The 20,139-nt window shown below is 56.3% G+C and overlaps 2 protein-coding genes across 2 annotated transcripts; one reads left to right on the top strand and one right to left on the bottom strand.

Moving 5' to 3' along the window:
• Window positions 1–666: 666 nt before the first annotated feature.
• On the top strand, window positions 667–6,060 carry IGFBP3 (insulin like growth factor binding protein 3). Its single transcript, XM_059170661.1, has 4 exons — window positions 667–1,218; window positions 4,241–4,467; window positions 4,782–4,901; window positions 5,539–6,060. The coding sequence occupies exons 1-4, from the start codon at window positions 810–812 to the stop codon at window positions 5,662–5,664; spliced, it is 882 nt and encodes a 293-aa protein (XP_059026644.1). The 5' UTR covers window positions 667–809; the 3' UTR covers window positions 5,665–6,060.
• Window positions 6,061–13,115: 7,055 nt separating this feature from the next.
• IGFBP1 (insulin like growth factor binding protein 1) lies at window positions 13,116–17,341 on the bottom strand. The gene is made up of 4 exons (XM_059170662.1): window positions 16,854–17,341; window positions 15,530–15,699; window positions 14,452–14,577; window positions 13,116–13,577 (listed from the first exon to the last, which is right to left on the bottom strand). The coding sequence occupies exons 1-4, from the start codon at window positions 17,191–17,193 to the stop codon at window positions 13,446–13,448; spliced, it is 768 nt and encodes a 255-aa protein (XP_059026645.1). The 5' UTR covers window positions 17,194–17,341; the 3' UTR covers window positions 13,116–13,445.
• Between the last annotated feature and the right edge of the window lie 2,798 nt (window positions 17,342–20,139).

Genomic DNA, 20,139 nt, shown 5'->3' on the forward strand with positions numbered 1-20,139 from the left:
TGATGTACGCGATGCCTGCTAAGGACCCACTCGGGTCGGCCCCCTCTGCCGGCGGGGGGTGAAACGCCCAGGAGGTCTTCTCGGCTGTGCGAAGCGAACCTGAAAAGCGCGAAGCCCACGTGCGCACCTGCAGGTGCGCCTTTGGACGTCCCGGGGGAGGTGGGGGAGGGGGCGCAGAAGGCCCCGCGGGGGCAGAGGAAACCAGACACCTCGATGCGAATCAGGTATTCCCACTCAAAAACGTCCCACGACCTCCCGGACCCGAGGACTCCCATTCTGGAAAGCTTCGCAAAGTACACTCGGCGAGGAGCGGAGACGCCCGTCTCGCCGACACCAGCCCTCCGCGGGGCGACCTCCCCCGGGCCCGCAGGGAGAAGGGCGGCGGCGGACTGGCGGGGGGCGCGAGGAACGCCGGGGTGGCTGGAGGCGCCGGGAACCGCGGGGTGGCGGGGCCGCCCAGTTGCCCGGGACTGCGGGGTGGCGAAGGGGCCAGAGCGCGCGCGTCGAGCAGGTGCCTGGGCGCCCGCGCGCGCTGCGCGTCCCCGCCCCCAGCCCAGTGGCCCCGGGTGCGGCGGGAGCCCCGAGCGCGCCGGCCCGCCCCCACCCCGCGCGCCGTTCCGGGGCGTGTCCTCGGCCACCCGGCTTCTATATAGCGGCCGGCGCGCTCGGGCCGCCCAGATGCGAGAACGACGGCGCCGCGCATAGTCCTGCTCGCTGCCTTCGGCCGTCCCGCAGCCTCGCGCCGCGCGCCTCCTTCCGACCCCCGCGCGCCCCGGCCGAACGAACAGCGGGCCCCCGCGGTGGGCGCCATGCAGCGGGCGCGCCCCGCGCTCTGGGCCGCGGCGCTGATCGCGCTGGCGCTACTCCGCGGGCCGCCGGCCGCACGGGCCGGCGCGGGCTCGGCGGGCGCGGGCCCCGTGGTGCGTTGCGAGCCGTGCGACGGGCGCGCTCTGGCGCAGTGCGCGCCGCCGCCCTCCGCGTCCGCGTGCTCCGAGCTGGTGAGGGAGCCGGGCTGCGGCTGCTGCCTGACGTGCGCGCTGCGCGAGGGCCAGCCGTGCGGCGTCTACACCGAGCGCTGCGGCGCCGGCCTCCGCTGCCAGCCGCCGCCTGGTGAGCCACGCCCGCTGCAGGCGCTGCTGGATGGCCGCGGGCTCTGCGCCAACGCCAGCGCCGCCGGCCGCCTTCGCGCCTACCTGCTGCCAGCGCCGTCCGCGCCAGGTGAGGCGGCCGGCCCCGGGCAGGGGCTGGGGCGGCTCCACTGCGGGGACCACCTCTCGCCCCGCCACTGGTGCCGTAGGCGCGGAAACCGGGGCCCAGAGAGCGAGGGCGCTCGCTCGCGGCACGGCGTGCAGCCGGCCCACTGCGGAGTGCTGGCTAATTACGAAGCGCTTTCGGCAAAACTGAGCGCTGGCTAATTACGAAGTGCTTTCGGCAAAACTGGGTCCAGGGTTTTCCGGGCAGGGAGGGGGGACACGAGGTTGTCACGACCGATCCCATACCGGGGAGCCTCCCCCCGCTCTTGGCGCGGGCTCGGCGCGGGAACGTAGGCACGGAGCGTGCGGCCCACCTCGGGAACGCGGCTTCTGTGTCTCGCAGACTGGGAGCGAGCGCGTCTACGCCGAGGATGCGGAGGGAGCTGGGGAAGCTGGGAGGCGGTGCGGCGGGATTCGGACTGGAGAAGGTGGGCAGGCACGTTGTAGGAGATGGTTGCAGTATAAAAATGCCAACACTTGCACAGACCTAGTTTGCGAAGCAGTGACACGCCTCGGGGTGCGCCAGAAACAGTAGGGTGGGAATCGGGTATTGGCATCTTTTGCATTTGGGCAATCTGACTTTGGAAGGAAGGGACTCCCCCAAGGTCCCCCAGAGGCAGGGAGGAACGTGGGGGCTGAACTCGGTTTGCCAAGTCCTGCATCGTCCCCCTGGCGCATCCCGTCCGCCCTGGTTCCTGGATGTCCCCAGACAGACGCCAGGTGTAAGGGCTTCAGGGAGCGTGGACTCCCAAGATTTTGGGGATGGTGAAGGGAGGTTGCGTAAACCTGAGGACTGTTTGCCACTTAATCCGAGGTGGAAGGGATGAGGTCCCGTTCCTGGGAGCCTCCAGAGGACAGAGGCTCACGTTTGGCAGAGTTAGGCCACTGGCTTGGCCACTGTCAGCCGCGTGGCTCCGTGAAGGACATCACGCTGATCCCTGAGAAAGCAGCCTAAATGGAGTCCGCAGCTGTTGCTGCAGATCTCCCTCCAGCAGGCTTGGCCAGCCTCCCTGGGTTCTGGGAGTCCGGCTCCTGCAGAGCTGGAGGACCCGAGAATTCTGCCCTGGCCTCCAAGGCACTGGGCTGGACAGTTAGTGGGCAGGCCCCCACCCTGGCCTGGCAGGAGGGAGGTCTCTTTGTCATTTCGGGTTCTGCATATTTCCTCTCCCGGCTGAGGCTCTGTCTCTGCTAGGCAGGGCTGGCTCTGGATCCCAGAGAAACAGACACCATCCCAGGATTGGTGGGAAGGCAAAATTCCCGTTGCCTAAAACATGCAGTGTTTTATCACAGTGGATTTTAAATTGCTAGGTGCGTTTGTCCCTGAGCAGTTAATGTCATTTGCCATGTACACTTTGTTTCTAGCGTGTTTTCTGGGTATTGGAAAAGTGATATTAGAAGTTCATAGGACACAGCTCCCGTCAGTGAGCCGGGAATGGTGCTTTTTAGCTAAATAGCTACACAGTGTGGGTTGATGTGTTTTATTGTAATGTGATTAGAAGACCTAAGGTTTGATGAGACGTAAAATCCGTGGGTGTGGGGAGGTACATTTAAATGGCAGCCAGAAGTTAAGATTATCTGTTGCTTAAATGCAGAGGTTTTGTGTTTCTGCTTAAGTCAGCAGGCATTAGAAAGAAAACCCGGGTGGTTTAAGAAATTACTCAGTTCTTGGAAAAGAAATGCAAATATGTTTATTTACATACTTTTAGCATCTCCTTTGTCCCCAGTACTTCCCTGAAAAGGGAGGAAAAAAACCCTAAGGTTAAAGGACATTGAAACCAAATTCTACCAATTAAGAACCGACGGTATCTGGCGCTGGGGCTAATCCGGGTTGGCCCAGACGCCAGACCCCTCGGGAGCTCGACCGCCCCTCCGCTTCCAGGGACTGTCTTTTCCCAGGTGAGGAAGTGGAGTCCCAGGGAGGAGAGGGTGTCTGCCCAGCCCCTGGTGAGCGCACTTTCGCTGGGCACGTCCCGGTAAGAGCCTGTCCTTTAGCCAGCCTTCAGAGCATTCTCCAGGAGATACTGCAACCATCCCCTAGAGCCAGAGGTCTCAGCTGGTTTCCCTGGGGCTGCCACGGTTCATGAGGGGCGGGGCCTGAGGAGGGCGTTCAGCACCCCCCCAGGTGTGGCAGTTTAACGAGCCACAGCCCTTCCCCATAGCTGGTCAGCCCCCCTGTAGTCCTGCACATGAAACCCCCGTGATGCTGGGGACATTTGAACACCAGTGTCAGGGCCTCGTCTTTAGCACGCTGGTCGCAGAGTAGTGTCTGGGGGCGGCGGCGGGGGGGGGGGGGGCTCTCAAGGACTGAGTACTCGGGCTCGCACAGAGTCTGTGCAGCTTGGGGAGTGTTCCAGCCCATGAGTGGACAGGGAGTTAGAGATAGGACATGTAGACCTGTCACACGCCACCCTACACGCCCAGAGCCAGGGGACCTGCAGCCAGGCTTGGAGAGGAGTGAGGTTTCTGGGCCAGTCTGCCGGATGGCACAGGACAGCGCCGGTATCAGAATCCCTGTGGGGCTTTTGGACCTCCTGCCCCAGGGGGCTGTCCCCACCTGGCGCCTCTGACTCAGCAGGTAGGGCAGAGGTGTGCTGGTCCCCAGTGCCAGGAGGCTGCACTTGGGGTGGCCTGCGGGTCATAAATCCTGGGCATCTTGCGCCTCAGGCGTGCCCCCTGCCGGCGGAGGGCGCCAGGCGCTGCCAGATCCACAGTGAGAACCCTTCCCTGCCCATCCCCCACCATCACCTCGCCTCTGAAAGCACACATCAGATTTCATTCTAGAAAGCGGGCTTCCTGGGGCAGAGTCGCAGCCATGCTCTGCTGGTACCGTGGGACAGTACTGTATGCCGGTGTTTTTTAGGTTATTTGGAATTGCTGGACGACATTTCCATCCAGCAGGGTCTTGGTCGCCAGGGGTTAAGATTTTGAAAAGACCGTTGGTAACCACGGATGGCTATCACACCCGCGTGTCCCTTGCACTTTCCAAGGAAACAGCAGTGAGTCGGAGGAAGACCACAGTGCAGGGAGCGTGCAGGGCCAGGCTGTCCCCAGCACTCACCGGCTGCCCGACGCCAGGCTCCAGCCCCTGCACACCAAGATAGACATCATCAAGAAAGGGCACGCCAAGGACAGCCAGCGCTACAAGGTGGACTATGAGTCCCAGAGCACCGACACCCAGAACTTCTCCTCCGAGTCCAAGCGGGAAACGGAATACGTGAGCCTTCTCTTGGGGGCAGTGGGCTGAGTGTGGAGGGACCCTTCCCACTGTAGGATCTCATGGGCCTCCAGGTGGAAGGACATGGGCAGGGGCGCCCTGAGTCCGGCCGTGTTCTGTTCGCCTGGTCTCTCGGTGCCCTGGCCTGTGGCGACTCTCTCCCGGGTCCTGGGCCTTGCTCTGGGGACCTCATGGGAGACGGGGAGCCAGGGTTGGTGTCATGGTGGGGATGGCCCAGCAGGTCCCTCCACGGATGCATGGGACTCTCTGAGGCCGCGCACTCCCGAGTAACTGTGGCTTTCCCCGCACCGCAGGGGCCGTGCCGCCGGGAGGTGGAAGACACGCTAAACCGACTCAAGTTCTTGGACATGCTTAGCCCCAGGGGCATCCACATCCCTAACTGTGACCGGAAGGGCTTCTACAAGAAGAAGCAGGTAAGTGGCAACCTCGCAAGGTTCCCTCCCCCGCTCCCGCCATCCATACCTCCCCTGACCCGCAGAGCCACCAAGCACCACCCCCAGAGGTCCCTGGCCTAACTAAAGGGTCAGAAAGCTTCCCCGAGATCCCCTGTTGGCCCCCCCTCACCCATCCTTCCCGGGAGTTGTAGCACGACTGGGGGGGGGTCATTACTTTAGGGTAGGGTAAGCATGTCTCTAAACACGAGCCACCCTGTGACGGCAGCACCCACAGTTCCTGCCACAGTAGCTGCAGAATGAGTGAGGCCACGGGCCTCCTGGTGTCTGTCAAGCCTCTCTGCCATCAGCCATTAAACAGCAGCATGTCTGCTGCCGGCGTGTCCCCATGGATCCCTTGCTCAGCAAAGGCGCGCTAAGAGCCCATCTGTGCGGCTCCACGGGCGCCCTGAGACAGGTGCACCGGACAGGGGGACCCTCTCACCCCCTCAGGCTGCTGGTATGCCTGCAGGTCGATGGGGGCTAATGTCCACCTGAGACCTGAGGGGTGCAGAACCACACAGCCCTGCTTCTCTAGAGCACCCCCTCCCCCACATGCATGGCCTCCCTGGGGGCCTGCTGCACCCTTGGCCCGGGTTCACTCTGTGCTCCCCCGCAGTGCCGCCCTTCCAAGGGCAGGAAGCGAGGCTTCTGCTGGTGCGTGGACAAGTACGGGCAGCCGCTTCCCGGCTTCGACGCCCGGGGGAAAGGCGACATTCACTGCTACAGCATGGACAGCAAGTAGACGCTGCTCACCACGTGCACCGGGGGGCTGGGCCCCGGGGCCACAGCGGCGTGTCTGGGGAAGCGGAACAGACCCCGCAGGAGGGTGCAAGCAGCCCCAGGGAAACAGGGCCTGGGGTCAAGATTGTCTCAGGCACTTGGAGTCCCTTGGAAGACCTTGGACTTGGACCTGTGCACGGTCACACCCATGCACACAGGGAAGTCCGACAGCCAGCCTTCGGCTGCCGCCGACTTGTCCTCACGGGCAGACTGTTGGAAACCACGAGGACTTGTGAAAGGAACGTGCTTCCCACTCACAAGTGTGGCTGGTTTTTCTCTGTAAAACGTAACAGATATTTTGATAGTCTGTGATTGATACCATTGTAATAAAGTTTATTTTCACTTAACACAAAAATGAGATTTTAAATGAGATTTATGATGTTGAAGAGTTGCTGTGGTGTTCGGTACTTCTTTGCCTGCCCAAAAACGGGAGAGCCGTTGGGGAAAACAGAATAAAGGTGTTTCGTCTCGAGACAAATCTAAGTAAACAGAAGAAAATTTTTGTAAAGATTTTATCTGTTTGTTTGACAGAGGGAGAGACCACAAGCAGGGGACGCGGGAGAGGGAGAAGCAGGCTCCCGCTGAGCAGGGTGCAATACCAGGACCCTGGGATCATGACCTGAGCCGAAGGCAGACGCTTAACCCACTGAGCCACCCAGGTGCCCCCAAATTTTCATTTTTAGCTACAATATTTCCCCACAAGCTGGGAAGAAAGAATTCAAGGTTCTGGGTGGTACTTGGGGACGTGGCCTCTGCCTGTGTCTCGTCTTTGGCAGGTGCTCCTTGGGGACAGTGTAAGGTGAGTCCCTGTACCCCACAGCCGGAGTCTCAAGCCAAGGGTCCCCCAGGGTCCCTGGGCAGTTAAGCCTTTCAAGGTGGAGGAGTTATTTCAATATATCCCTTTTTCTGTTTGTCCACCATAACGTGGAGCTCAGAAACACCTTACTTTGCACACAAAAGACTACAAGGTCAGGCTCACCATCTCACCACAATTTCCGTGGCAAACTGATTGCTCTCAACCAAAGTTTAGAGACAGATGCCTGCAGCGCCTAGGGTTCTTCTAGAGTGTGCACTGGAGCATCTGACCCTTGGCTGGGTTTTTTATTTTCCTCCAAATATTTTCCAGTGCTGCGGCTGGCTGGCCCGTGGCCCTAAGCGGGCCCACACAGCCCACTTCAGACCCAGGGGGTGTTGGTTCTGTAGAGAGCATGCCTCGTCCCCACCAGGTAAACAAGCACAGGCCTGGGGACAACAGAGAGCCCCGCACCCTGGTGTCTGGACATCCCCATACACCTGCCCTGGGGTTTACTTCCAGAGGCGGGTTGGGGGTGGCGGGGAACAGCAGGACTCCGCCCATCTCAGAGGTCGTGGAGTTAGAGCAGGGTTTTCTGGTGACCGCAGACAGAAGCATTTTTCCATTCTGCAATTCAAGTATGAGTTTTATTTTTTTGTCTCACTCATCACCTCCTCAGCACGATATAAAAGTAAAAATAGTTTCATCACCCAGCAAAGAGGGACAGCTTGTCAGGGACGCTGGAGGCAACTGGAGAACCCTGAGCCCGCCACACTCAGACCCCCCTCTTCTGTTTCTAAGTCACACACACGTGCAGAGACAACACATTCTCCGGACGTGTCACCCTCGTATCCATCCTAGGCCGGATGCGCTAGGACATGTGTCATAATCCTGGGCAAGATGCGAGCCGCGCCAGAGAAGAGAAGCACGGCCTTGACAGAGGCCCTCAGGCCAGGCCTGGCTGCTGTCCTTGCGGCTGGGCCTGGGTCCCACAGTTGAGCCGGAGACACCTCAGGGTACGAGCAGGGCACGCAGCCTTCCCGGAGAACATGAAGGGGGTCTCGAGACATTCTGCCTACCTGTGACCTTGCCTTCATTGTTTATTTAATAAAGTTTTTTTGGGAAAAGCCATTTTTGAAAAGTTTGTCTTGCACTGTATTTTTTATAAAGAGTTCAGTTTTACCATAAGGAAATCCCCATCCCCATGTTAATGACTGACTCCGTGTTTTGTGGCGCTAGAGAAATAAACCAGGAGAGAGGAAGGTGTTCTGAGCACATAGGACCCTCCACACCTGCTGGGAACCTGCGGTTCTAGGAGGCCGACTATGGGCTTATTCCCACCTCGGGAGGGCATGGCAGGTGGACAAGTGCCCCCCATGACTGTCTGGCCTTTGCATTTAGGGGGTGTTCCCCAGGGACCTATCTTGTCACCACTCAGCTTTCAGAGCCAAGAAGGGTGGGCATGGAACACGCCGGACGGCCTCTCCTGGGGCCCTTTATTGCCGTCCCCACCGCTTGGAGGGCAGTGGATGAGGCAGGAGGAGAGGGAGACCCAGAGGCTGGGCGGGCTCCTGCCTTGGCCCTGGCGTAATTGTGCAGGTGCCTTCAAGAATCAATGACCAGTCTCCTTGCACAAAATGGCCTGTCCAGAGCCGTAACTGACCCTTTAAAGAAGCATTTGGGATGGGTTCGCCCTACAGAGTCATACCCTCTGGCATCAAGCTCCGTAGGTCTTCATAGAACAAACGCAGAGGAACATGGGACAGGCCATGGTCCAAGGTCAGTAGGGGTCCATGCCTACCAAGCACTAACCCAGAGGAGGGAGGGAGCCAGCGAGCAGACCAGGACCTTGGGGGCAGCAGGTGCCGGGTGACCATGGGATGCTTGGGATGCACGAGTTTGACGGGTGTCCTGGCATCTGGGACCCGAGTGCCGCAGGTCCTTTAAAGCCCCTGCTGGTGAGAGCAGCACAGAAATGAGCATGCCAGGGCGTGTGTGTCATGGGGCCCAGGGAACACAGCCGCTCCCTCAGCTCTCCGGGGTCCCTGGGGTCCAACCAGCCAGACAACACAAGGCAGCATCACAGTTACAGTGCTGAGGAGGGCGTCATGGAAGGGGCTTCTCCACCGTGGCAAGCTGTCCAGAGAGGAGGCTTGGCTCATACAGCCGGACCCTGGGACCCAGCACTCCAGACACGCGCCTGACGGCGGCGCTCCGGGCCTGCACACAGCACCAAGACGTTTTAAATGGAAACACATTCCTTAGAAAGGACCGTGATGATGTCACCCACCTTGTTGTTGAGGTCAGCGATACGGAAAAATGCTCAATGTGGGTGAACATGAGAGCCGATGCGGTGGTACTGTGTACACACACCACGTGCCCACACAAGTGCATGCACACACGGGTGCACACACAGGCACACTCTTACACACGCATGCGCTCACACGCACGCACAGGCACACTCATTCACACATGCACACAGGCGTGCACACATGCACTCAACTAAAAGGAAACACAGCATAGTGCCCGCCCTGGTTGGGCAATCGTAGACGCTGGCATTCTCCCTGCGCCTGCGCCGGGAGCCTCGGGTGGGGAAGGTGCACTCGTGGCTGCCCTGGGTGAGGAGCATTCACAGGCCTCCGGAACTCTGAGCAGCACAACTAAATTGAAAGGGAAACAAAGAAGCAGATCCTTTCCATTCGAAACAAAATCGTAACTGTCCATGCAGCACAGGTTTGGAGAACAGAGCCAAGGTATCCTATTACAAAGTAAGAGCTAGAAGCAGAAAGAGTAACAAAATGGCAAAGTTGGCATGAAGTTTCTGATGGTTGAAACCAAGAACACAGAGATGGGATGAATAGAAAGGGTAGAGCCAGGGGCTGAGTGAGCAAAGATGAAGCCGACAGCGGGCCACCTGTCGTACAAGGAGGAAGGGGTCAGAAATTGCAAAATAAAGGGAACAGTGGAGAGGACTGGAGGCTGGAAGCAGGGAGGCTGAGTCCAGACCACAGACATCCTGGCGAGTATTTACAGAAATAAGAGAGAGATCTCATTGTAAGGAAAAAACACAACACGAAAGACTGTAGGCTAATGGGTTCTACCAAATGTAGAAAGGGACACAGTTCAGAAACACTAACAGAGGCGCTGGTGTGGGTCAGTCAGTGAAGCATCAGGCTCTTGATTTCCACTCAGATCATGATCTCAGGGTCGTGGGATCGAGTCCCACATCAGGCTCCACGCTCAGCCCAGAGTCTGCTTGAGATTCTCTCTCTGCTTCCCTCCCACCCTTGCTCCCTAAAATAAATAAAATCTTTTAAAATAAAAGAATTAAAAACACTGGCAGATACATGATGGTGAATTTGTAAAATATCAAAGCTTGGAGAGAGAAAGAGCAGGTCCCAGATGCGGAAACAAGCGTGGAGCGGACTCCACAGGGTGTGACCATGACTCTGGACGCGGGAAGGACAAAGGAATGACAACCACTGGAGTTTTACAGTCAGTCACATTGCCTTTGAAGGCAAGGGTGTAAGAAATAGTTTCAGGTGCTGGGGACCCGGGAACATGCCATCCCGGAGAAGCACACTGACGGGCATTTTGGAGGAAGACCCGGTGTGGGAGGTTCCAGGTCCTGATGTTGAAGGTGGAAGCCGGAAGGGGGCGAACAGAGTAACAAACCAAGATGCCGTGAATGGGTCCCACAGTCAGTGCTCTGGAGTCAGTGATTGTCCAGTGGCACCAGCGCTATCCCCCGCCCCTTCACCCCCCAGGACAGCGGGCATTGTCTGCAGAGGTTTCTGACCTTACGCCTGGAGGGTCCCCTGGCGTGGAGCAGGTGGATGCCAGGGATGCTGCTAGACTTCCCAAAACAGGACAACCCTGCCACGAGAAATTATCCCTCCCAAAATGTCGCTCGTGTGGAGATTTAGGAACTCATTGAAACTGATGTTAAGATTTGCCAGTTGAACAGAGGCAGGTTCGTTTGCTGAAAGTCAAGATGTATTTGGTTACCACAGACAAGGCTAAATGTTAGAGGATAGAAAAGTGGTATCAGAAAAACTAGCCAAAATAAAGGAGAGCAGCTTGTACCACCAGAACAAATAGATTATAAGCCAGACAGTGGTTAACTGAAGGTAGGGAAAATCACTACAAGATAACAAGAGGTAAATTAACCAGGAGTAGCTAGCTGTTCTAAACACCTGGGCACCTAATAAGATATCTTTCAACAATCTTATTTGAAAATTAATCTGATTACAGGAATTTTTGCCCTGTCTTCATTATTGATTATTAAACAAACCAAAAAAAAAAAAAAAAAAAAAAATCAGCAGGGATTCAGGAGATCTGCAACCTCCACACTAGCCTGCTTAGCCGAACCAAGTTACATGGGGGGAATTACAGGCGACACGTCCTTCTCAAGAACCTACAGAACACTGAAAAATTTATCATATACCAGGTCGTAAGAAAGCCTCAGAATCAAAGAATAGGCACCACATACACGATAGTTCGTGACCATAACGTGACTACACTGAGAATTAATGACAAGTATAATCTCCCTAGATCCGCACATTTTCAAAAATAAAAAAGCACAGACATGAATAACTCAAGGTTGAAGGAGGAAGTAAGCATCTTGAAATTAAAACTGTGGGTCATGTTGATGACGATAACGAAGGCAAGCAAGGAGATCAAACGAAATATACACTAGAAATACGTAGGGCAGGTAAAGAGGGGCTGAAAACCAGCTACGTGAGGTGGTGCTTAGAGCAAACCCAGGGACCACACAAGCAAAGAGGTCATAAGGAGAGGAGCGGAAAGCCGTCTCCGAGAAGACGTGAGCTCAACACAGCCAACGCTTCTTTGAAACACTCAACAAAAGAGGGAAACACCTTTAAAAAGACTGTCAAGCATAAGCGGTCCACAGCTAACATTATGAGAGAAAGGAAACATAGGAGATAAAGCAGAAACTCTACGGGTTCTCAGAAAACACTATCAAAACTGTGTACCATCGACTTTGAAGGCCTAAGTAAAATCTAAAATTCCACAGAAGTTGTAATTTTGAAGAACAAATCAAAAGCCTGCAGATTCTTGTAATTGTGACAACAGTTGAAGGAATGTTTAGGATACTCCCACCAAGAAAACACCACGTCAAAACGGTCTCACGAGCCCTACGAAACGACTGAGGAACAGAGCATCCCAATCAACAAGGACTTTTTAAGAAGCTATAGAAGACCTCCATTCGTCCTACAGGAACAGTATAACTCCACAGCCAAAACCACACAGAGACGAAAAGGCAATATACCCACCTATGGTGCTCATCAATAGAAAAATCCCAAGGAAATTGTTACTAAATCAAATCCCACCGTTCATATAGAAGGTATTATGCCCTTTCCAACTTGAGTTCATTCCACCCCTACACAATAACTTAATGTTAGAAACTCTACAAACAGAGAAAACGTAACTAATGAGGTGAGTCCTCAGCGCATTACTAAAAATAGAACAAATAATAAGCGAGCCAAACGCAGACCCATAGTGGGAGTGGGAGTGCGCTCTCAGCCGGGGATTGTGATGAATCCTCGAAGCTGATCAGAAGGGTTCAAAGTCAGCAGGAGAGAGGCAGGAGCCCAAGGGGGCGGGGGTGGGGCACAGGTGACTCCAAGTGTCACTAGTTCTCCAGGAAACTCCCACCTGGTCTTCCGGCTCCTGTGCCTTCTCCTGGAATCCAGCATCACCTCTGCCCCCAGAAAATCTTTTTTAACTGCTTTGTTGAGATAGACTCCCTATACCATGCAATGGCCCCATTGAAAGTGTGCAAGTCCGTGGCTTTGAATGTCTCCACGGACATGGGACATCGTCCTCACTCGGGTTCAGAACATTTCCACCACCGAGTAAGAACCCCCATACCCATGGGCTGTCGCCCGCCAGCCCCCATTCCCAGCCCTAAGCCACCCCTCCCTCCAGTCCGTCTCTGCAGCTTTCCCTAAGCTGGGCGTTCACAGCGTCACGGAGTGTGACGTCATTTGACAGGGCTGGTTTGTGGAGCAGACTCTTTTCAAGATCCCTCCGTGTTGGAGCGTACGTCAGTCCTTTTCACGGCTGGGTAGTCTTTTCGTGGATGGAGACACAATATGGGGTTTATCCCTCCATCCACTGATGAGCATTTGGACGGGTCCTCCTTTTAGCTGTTACAAATAATGCATCTAGAACATAACCTCGTGCACGAGCTTTGGCACGGACATACGTTTCACGTATCTTGGATATATCTCTAGAAGTGGAATTGCCGAGTCCTATGGTAAATCGGGACTGGGACCCCAAAGCTGCGTGAGAAGGGGGTGCATGAGAGGGACTTCAGAAACAGGGAGGGAACATTCACTCCCCGTCCATGCAGCCACCACCTTCCCAAGGCGGGGGCGGGCATTTATTCTCACTACATCTGTACCCTGCAGGTGGGTGGGACGACACAGCCAGCTCGACAGGAACTCCCAGCCATGTGACCACGTCCCGCTCTGGTCCCAGACTCCCCACCTGACTCTCTCTGCACGTTTACACAGACTCGGATCTGGGGCTGCGGAGGGAGCCCTCCTTCAGCCTCCTGTTAAGTCACTTGAAAAAAATGCACCTGCTCCGCATTTCAGGTTTGCATTTTCCAGGCTTTATTTCCCCCTGCTCTTTAGAACCGGAAACAGGGAGCTTCGAGGAGCTACAAATCAAGTATTTACACCCGGTGCGACGTGACAGGTTTCATGATTTACAGAGAAACACAGCACACAGGCTGTTTCGGAAAAATACATGTACAGTGAATAAATAAACTACAGATTTACGTGTCCACCAGCAGGCGGCGTATAAAAGTGGTTCCCACACATATACATATATATAGATAAGTGTGTATGATTTCCAGACTATAAATACGCTATGTACTTAAATATTTCCTGTGAAGGGACAGAGGAGAGGACGTGCTCTCAGCTGTGCACAGCAAAATACTGATTGCAGTTGGGGTCGCCTCTGACCTCCACAGACCCCGGGATCCTCTCCCCGCTCCAGGGATAGACACACCAGCAGAGTCCCCGCTGGCCATCCGTGGCGGTCCGGCACTGCAGAGGCAAGACAGAGCGCACGGTCAGGAGCAGCCCCAGTGCAGCTGGAGGCGGAGGAGCTTGGAGCCACAGTGACCTTGGCAGGGAAGGGCACGCCTAACGTGTCAGCCCCCCCACACCCCGCCGTTCTCCCCAGAAACTAGAGATGAAGGCCGTGTGTCCAGTTGATAGGACATTGTGCATGTGTTAAATGGCCTCGTGAGCACAGCTGTCCGACTTGTGGCCCCGACAGCAGGGAGGGAGCACGCCCCGTGTGTGGCTGCCATCACCTTGGACTCCCAGGCAGACTCCTGCTCAGGAAACCATGGCCTCTACCTGTCCCCCTTCCCTGGCTATACACATCCCCAGACCCCGCATTTCACTGAGTCCTAAAGAACCCCTCAAAATTAAGTATTTGGTTTGGCTTCAATCTTGCTCATTATCTGCCGGGCTGGAAACGCTGCTGTGTTCCACTGAGCGGACAGTTTGCTTCCATGGGGAGACAGCACTACAGAGGTCCAAGGAGACACTCGTTTTCCTAAGACGATCTACCCCCTTCCTCTGGTGGGACAGACAGGAAACAGCTAGAGCATGAGGGACCGACCACCCACCCACCTGCTCAGGCCTGCCGAGCAGCAAGGTCACACTTGTACCCAGAGCCCTGGCCAAGCAAGGGGTGGGTCCCCTGCTGTCTGTGACCACCGAGCTGGTCTTCAGGCTCCCGGGGGCTGCAAGTCCGTGACCCCAGCAGGGTGGCTCTTACTTAATATGGTTGGCTGGGGGCTTTACGGTGCGTATTTGGGACTGGACACCCTGTTGGGAGGCAAGGGTGGCCTTGCAGGGATGCGCCAGGGGGGGCATCCCCATGAGGATGCCCGGGCAGGGTGCGCACCTGTCTGCTGTGATAGAACCCGTTCTTGTTGCAGTTGGGCAGGTAGAAATTGTTAAGGTGTCTGGGCGACTGGTGTTCCTCGGCCAGTTGTGCCAGTATCCTGTGGAGTTCTCGCCGGCACGGCTCCTGGAAGAGCGTTTGACATTGTGATAAATGACAAGGATAAGTGAACTGTCCACCTGAACAGGACTGGCAGGAGAGGTTCCATGGGGGCTCTGGGGGTGGGTCAGACCTGCCTGGGAGGTGAGGAGGGAGTTAGTGTGTGCAGGAGCTGTTGAGATGCGTGGGGGCACACCTACCCTCCCGAACGCTGGCTGAACACCTACAGGGAGACCAGCGCTCCCCATGCCCCAGGTGCCTCTGCCCTGTCTGATAGCAGTCTGATGGCGAAGAGGACCCAGCCCTTCCAGCAGCAGAGACTTTGACTGTGAACCCTTTTCCTCTACGCCATTAGGTCACAGAAGCCAGTTGAAGCAAGGATTAAGGCATCCATCCGGCTACTCGGGATGAGAATGAACTTTTCCCCATTGGGCACCACGCACAGACAAAACCCTGAAGTGTCCGGGAAACGGGTCAGAGCCCCACTGTTCGAAGGGGGGACCATTTTCTCTCTTTTTCCTCACATGCCGCGCCCATCTCCGCAACTTTGATTCTCGGTCGCCCTCAAGTGGTAGGATTAAAAAGATGGGTCGAAGCGCAGGAGACCAGGGAGTCAGTGGTTACTGGGAACAGAGTCTCAGGGTGAGAGACAAAATAGTTCTCGAAATGGATGGCAGCAATGCCTGCAGAATTAGTGCCACAGAACTACACTGTGAAACGGATCACGTCATAAATGTCACGTTATGCAGACGTGAGCACCATTTTGAGAAACGGGGGAGCAGGGGCCTAGAGGAGCTTTGGGGCCGACAGACTCGTGTCTGAAGCTGCACCGCGGCGGGGCTGGCTTTCCACCAAACAGGCTCCCCTCTTCAAAGTCCCTGAGGGAAATGCTGCTCAAGGCGGACATGGAAAAGGTCTAAGAGGCCTCGGGGAGGAAGGCGTTCACTCCCACGCCTTCAGGACCCGGGGAAGCCCTCACCTTCAATTTGTCGGAGTCTGTGTCCAAGGCATACCCAGACCTCATGGTCTTGTAGTTACTGACTGCATTCCAGAGGACGGGCATGTCCTCCTCAGACGGTGCCATCAGATGGAAATTCTCCAGGAGCTGCTCCTGGGTGATCTCAGAGCTCTCCGATGACTCCTTGGCATCTGAAAAAGACAGCACGGCAGACCTCGTGAGCCCTCCCGGAGCTTCTGCATCTGACCCCTGGGAGCGGCTTCCTCTCCAGAGAATCCAGGTGGGGCTAGAAGGGTGGTCCTGTGGACCTTGGGTGAGGGCCACTTGACCTTCAACAGAGCTTCCGACAGTGTCCGGGGAATCAAGTGACCCAACAGCAATTTTGCAAGCTGGGGATGGAGGGTACCCTGTGTGTTTGCTTCTAAATTAGCAGGAGAGTGAAGCCACTCGCACATACGTTTGCATTTGGTGTGTGGACAGAGTCGCAGACAGCGGGCTTTCCTGAGGGGTCCTGGGGACACAACTCCTTTAAGGACCACTGAAAATGACCGCATTTTACTCACTCTGAAGACAGAGAACCAGTAGGAACACTGTGCCCCTGCTTGCAAGGGTCACGCTTTCTGGCAGATGCCCTAGTAGGCCACAGAATGACGGGATCCCTCCCACAAGGACGCAGGACAGGGCCGCCACTGGCCCGGATGGGGAGGTAAGGAGAGCGGGTGGAGGGAGAGGTATTTCCCCTTCTTCCCACTACAAGTAAATCCCTGAGCATCTCAGCAAAGGTCTGACTGTCAAGTCCTTAGGGGAAGGACACACACCAAACACTGTTTTTCTCTGGTACGAATGCAAGTGAAGTTTACAGGCTCTGCTCACACATGCTCTGTAAATAGTCGACAAACGTGGGCTGTCTCCACAAGAGTCTGTTACAAAGGACATTCCAAACGCTTCCCCCTGGGGTGGAAGGGATCCCCACCCCAGGCCTTCCCAGAGGCTCAGCCCTCTGGGGCCACCCACTCAGCAGCAGAAAGGAGGGCTGGCCCCCATGGCCCAGGGACTGCCAAGGAAGCCCCTGGGCCTCCCTCTTCTCTCGGGCGTCTGCGCCCTCTCCCCAATTCTCCCAGCAAGTTGTGTGAGCCCTCCGCCCTCACCTCCCCTCTCCTGGGCACCTGCCCCTGCAGGACCATGAACTGATGGGGCTCATCTAGGTGACCGACGATCTTTTACCCTCCAAGCTCTGGACTTGAGTGGGTTTGCTCCACACTAGCTATCCCTCCCCCAGCAATCCGTCTGGGACGGGCACGGGGGAGGGGGCGGCGGGGAGACCCCGTGGGGCCTTTGGTCCTACCTGCTTCGGGATCGCTGGGCCCGCAGACACCTTGGCCGCGGATGAGCGCGTGCAGCGGCCGGGACTCCTCTGGTCGCGCTCGGCAGCTGAGGCCCGTGGCGCAGCGCGCAGTGACCACCCCGCAGGCGGCGCCCTGTGGCAGGGCGCACATCGGGCAGCAGCCGCAGCTGGCGGGTGGGGCGGCCTCAGCGCATGAGTCGGGTACGGGAGGGCAAAGCGCGAGCTTCTCCGCGGAGCAGGGCGCGCAGTGCCATGGCTGGGGGGCGCCCGCCGTCGTGCCCGGCTGGATGGCCAGCAGGAGCAGAAGCGGCCAGGCGCAGGCAGCGGGGAGCTCAGGCATCGTGGAGCAGGGGCGGCGGACAGAGGCCGGTGCTGGCGGGACCTGGCGAGCGAGCGGTGGCCAAGTAGCCGGTGCTGGAGGGCAGCCGATGCCGGAGAGGCAGCCAATGCCGGATGCTCGAGGCTCCGATACTCGCTGGGAGCCGCGCGCGCCTTATAAAGGGTGCCGACCGCCCTCCCCTCCCCCCTGAACGCGGGGTTAATGATTGCCGGCGCTGCGTGCTGGCCGCTGGTGTTCAAAATAAGTTTGGGGGAAAAAAAAGTTTGTTTTGCTCCAGCGTCCGAGGGCCTGCGCAAATGGTGGGCGGAGGGAGGGTTGCTGGTCCAGGTTTCCGACTGTGTTTGTGCTGTTCCGGCTCCCACCGGGAGCCAAAGTGCAATTCTGACCGGGAGTGCACAGCCAGGTCCCGCTTGTTTTGTTCAAGGGGCATCGCCCTGCCCAGCCGTTCGCAGGCTTCTCCTGCTCAGCCCAAGGGACAGCTGGAGAGATCCGCTGGGCAAGGCCAGCCCCCCACCACAGCTAGTTTTCCAAGGGGGAAACCAAGGCCCAGGGAGAGGAAGGGAGGCACCCCTGGCCAGCTTTCAGTGGGGCAAAGCCCTGATTTGCTTCTCCCTCTGCAGGCAGAAGTCCTCCAGCCACGGACCTGCACACATCACGGCGTGGAAGGAAAGGGACAGCTCCCTCCCCCCCAGGGCTGGAGCCAAGCCCCCCAGTGTCACCGAAGCCTCCAGAGACTGACGTGTCCCTGTCTTCCAGAGAAGAGCAGGACTCAGTCCATGCAGAGACGGGGCTGCACCATGGAGCCCAGAACCCCAGGCTTCTTCCTCTGACTTTCTGGTTCAGACCAAAAAAGAATTTTTTTTTAAGATTTACTTATCTTAGAGAGACCAAGAGATACTGGGCAGGGGCTGTCAGAGGAAAAGAGAATCTCAAGCAGGTTCCCCGCTGAGCTCAGAGCTGGACACGGGGCTCGATCTCACAACCCTGAGATCAGACCTGATCCAAAACCAAGAGTCAGAGGTGCAAACAACTGAGCCGCCCAGGCACCCCATCAGACTAAATTTCTATAGGGAGCTTTTTTCTTTTGTGAAATTCTTGGGTATTTTTGGATGTCTCAGGGGTTATTTCTTGGATATTCTCTGGCGTTGCAAGAAAAATATCACTGTACCTTTAAAGGCAGTGGGAAACGGGCCTTTTCGTCCCTGCGACATACAGGTGCCCTTGTGCACACCTGGTCCCTAGAAACTAGGCAGCCGTTCACAAGAAGGAGGAAGCTCCACACTTACTAATGGAGAAAATCCCCGAGACTTGGTGAAGATTTGCAAGTTAAGTATAATTTCCAAGTGAAGCAAAATGAGGGGGTACAGGAATGTCTGTGTGGCTCAGTCCTTCGGCTCAGGTCATGGTTCTAGGGTCCTGGGATCAAGCTCCGCATCGGGCTCTCTGCTCAGTGGGGAGCCTGCTTCTCCCTCTCTTTCTCTCTCCCCCTGCCCTTGCTCTCTCTCAAATAAATAAATAAATAAAATCTTTTTTTTTTTTAATGAGGAGGTACAGAATATGCAGTTTGTGTCCAAAGAAAGTTATATAAACATACATGTCAGCATGTTTTAAATTTATGGACTATCTTGGGAGGAATACATAAGAAACTCATGCCAGGGCCTCCTTGGTGGGGAGGGGTGTGAAATCAGGGAAAGAGGGAGGGACCAGTTTGCCCCGTGCTCACTGCCATCTTGCTGGATTTATATTATCCGGTAAATGCTACAGTATTTCATATGCTTGTAACTTGTATTATCCTGTCTACTATCCATCTCAAGAGTAACCCCATTACAATGAATTTACTCGCTCTGTTTGTAGCCGCCTCACCGGGCTGCTGGCTTGGGGTAACACCTTGGTTTCTGCTCTGTTCTGAACCTGACCCCAGCTCCAGCAAAAATCAAAACAAGGTCGGCAGAAATCATTGCAGTTGGAAGTTCAAGGTCATGTTTGTCATTATTTTTACAGAGTAAAGGTCAGTGTCTGGTTAAAGAGCCCACCGAGGTTTTCAACTGGCTGAGCCTTACTTTTGGTGTAGTTTCCTAAATGATTTCATTTCCAAAAGAAGAATCTGTGCTCTGAATTTCCTCTGACTTCCTCCATTTACGATCTGGGTGTCCACCTGAGATGGTCCCTTAATGACGCACATACAAGAGGGCACCATCGGGTAAACATTCAGGGCCCGCCTACTGTGTGTGGGCCGTTGCCCGCCCTGGACAGTTCACCCTGTTGTGCACTTGCCCGGTGAGGCCCTCACCCCCACCCCAGGTCTCACTTGTTCAGCACGTAGTGGAAGTTCCTCTCCATGTAAATCGATTCCCAAATGTTTCCACTGTTTGCCTCACAGTAGCCACAAACCAAAGCCCAGAGAGGGCAATCTCCCCTTCTCTGGCCACAACAGTACAATGGGACAGTTCCTCCTAGAGACCTCTGTGGGCTGTGCCTGTCTGTCCATCCTGGGGGTGGCTGCTCCTGAGTGCATCCGTGAGTCCTGGGTCCTGCTGCCCTTCTACAGGACCCGTGAGTCCTGGGTCCTGCTGCCTTGCCTTCTACACCCCAAAGTCCGTGCCTCAACTTCCATGACCCCCAATCAGAGTCCCAGTCATCCCTCCTATGCACTACAGGGCGCCCCTCCTCACTAGAGGGTTGTGCCTTCAGATCCGTACCTGCCTCCTCAATCCTGCGGACCCCTGCTCATCGTCCAGCCCTCGCGTCCCCACCCCACCCTGGAGAAAGTCACTACCACGTCTCCTGACGGCCTCCTCACTGTCCTTCCTGCCAGGATCTCCAGCCCCCTCCCCTGTCCACCTCCCTCTGCGCCACCATCCCGCTGTCCAACATCCACCTCCTAGGCACGTTCTTCCAGGGCTCTCCCTGATCCCCTCTGAAGCCACCCCTCGGAACAAAGGGCCC

This window comes from Mustela lutreola, chromosome 4, assembly GCF_030435805.1.
Source record: "Mustela lutreola isolate mMusLut2 chromosome 4, mMusLut2.pri, whole genome shotgun sequence".
NCBI classification, from domain to species: domain Eukaryota; kingdom Metazoa; phylum Chordata; class Mammalia; order Carnivora; family Mustelidae; genus Mustela; species Mustela lutreola.

Excerpts from the sequence above, each read along its gene's own strand:
- IGFBP3 (XM_059170661.1), top strand. The coding sequence starts at position 810 with ATGCAGCGGGCGCGCCCCGCGCTCTGGGCCGCGGCGCTGATCGCGCTG. Across the intron at positions 4,468-4,781 it reads CCAAGCGGGAAACGGAATAC|GGGCCGTGCCGCCGGGAGGT; the intron begins GTGAGCCTTCTC and ends CCCGCACCGCAG. Across the intron at positions 4,902-5,538 it reads GCTTCTACAAGAAGAAGCAG|TGCCGCCCTTCCAAGGGCAG; the intron begins GTAAGTGGCAAC and ends GCTCCCCCGCAG.
- IGFBP1 (XM_059170662.1), bottom strand. The coding sequence starts at position 17,193 with ATGCCTGAGCTCCCCGCTGCCTGCGCCTGGCCGCTTCTGCTCCTGCTG. Across the intron at positions 15,700-16,853 it reads GCCCAGCGATCCCGAAGCAG|ATGCCAAGGAGTCATCGGAG; the intron begins GTAGGACCAAAG and ends TGTCTTTTTCAG. Across the intron at positions 14,578-15,529 it reads CAGACTCCGACAAATTGAAG|GAGCCGTGCCGGCGAGAACT; the intron begins GTGAGGGCTTCC and ends ACGCTCTTCCAG.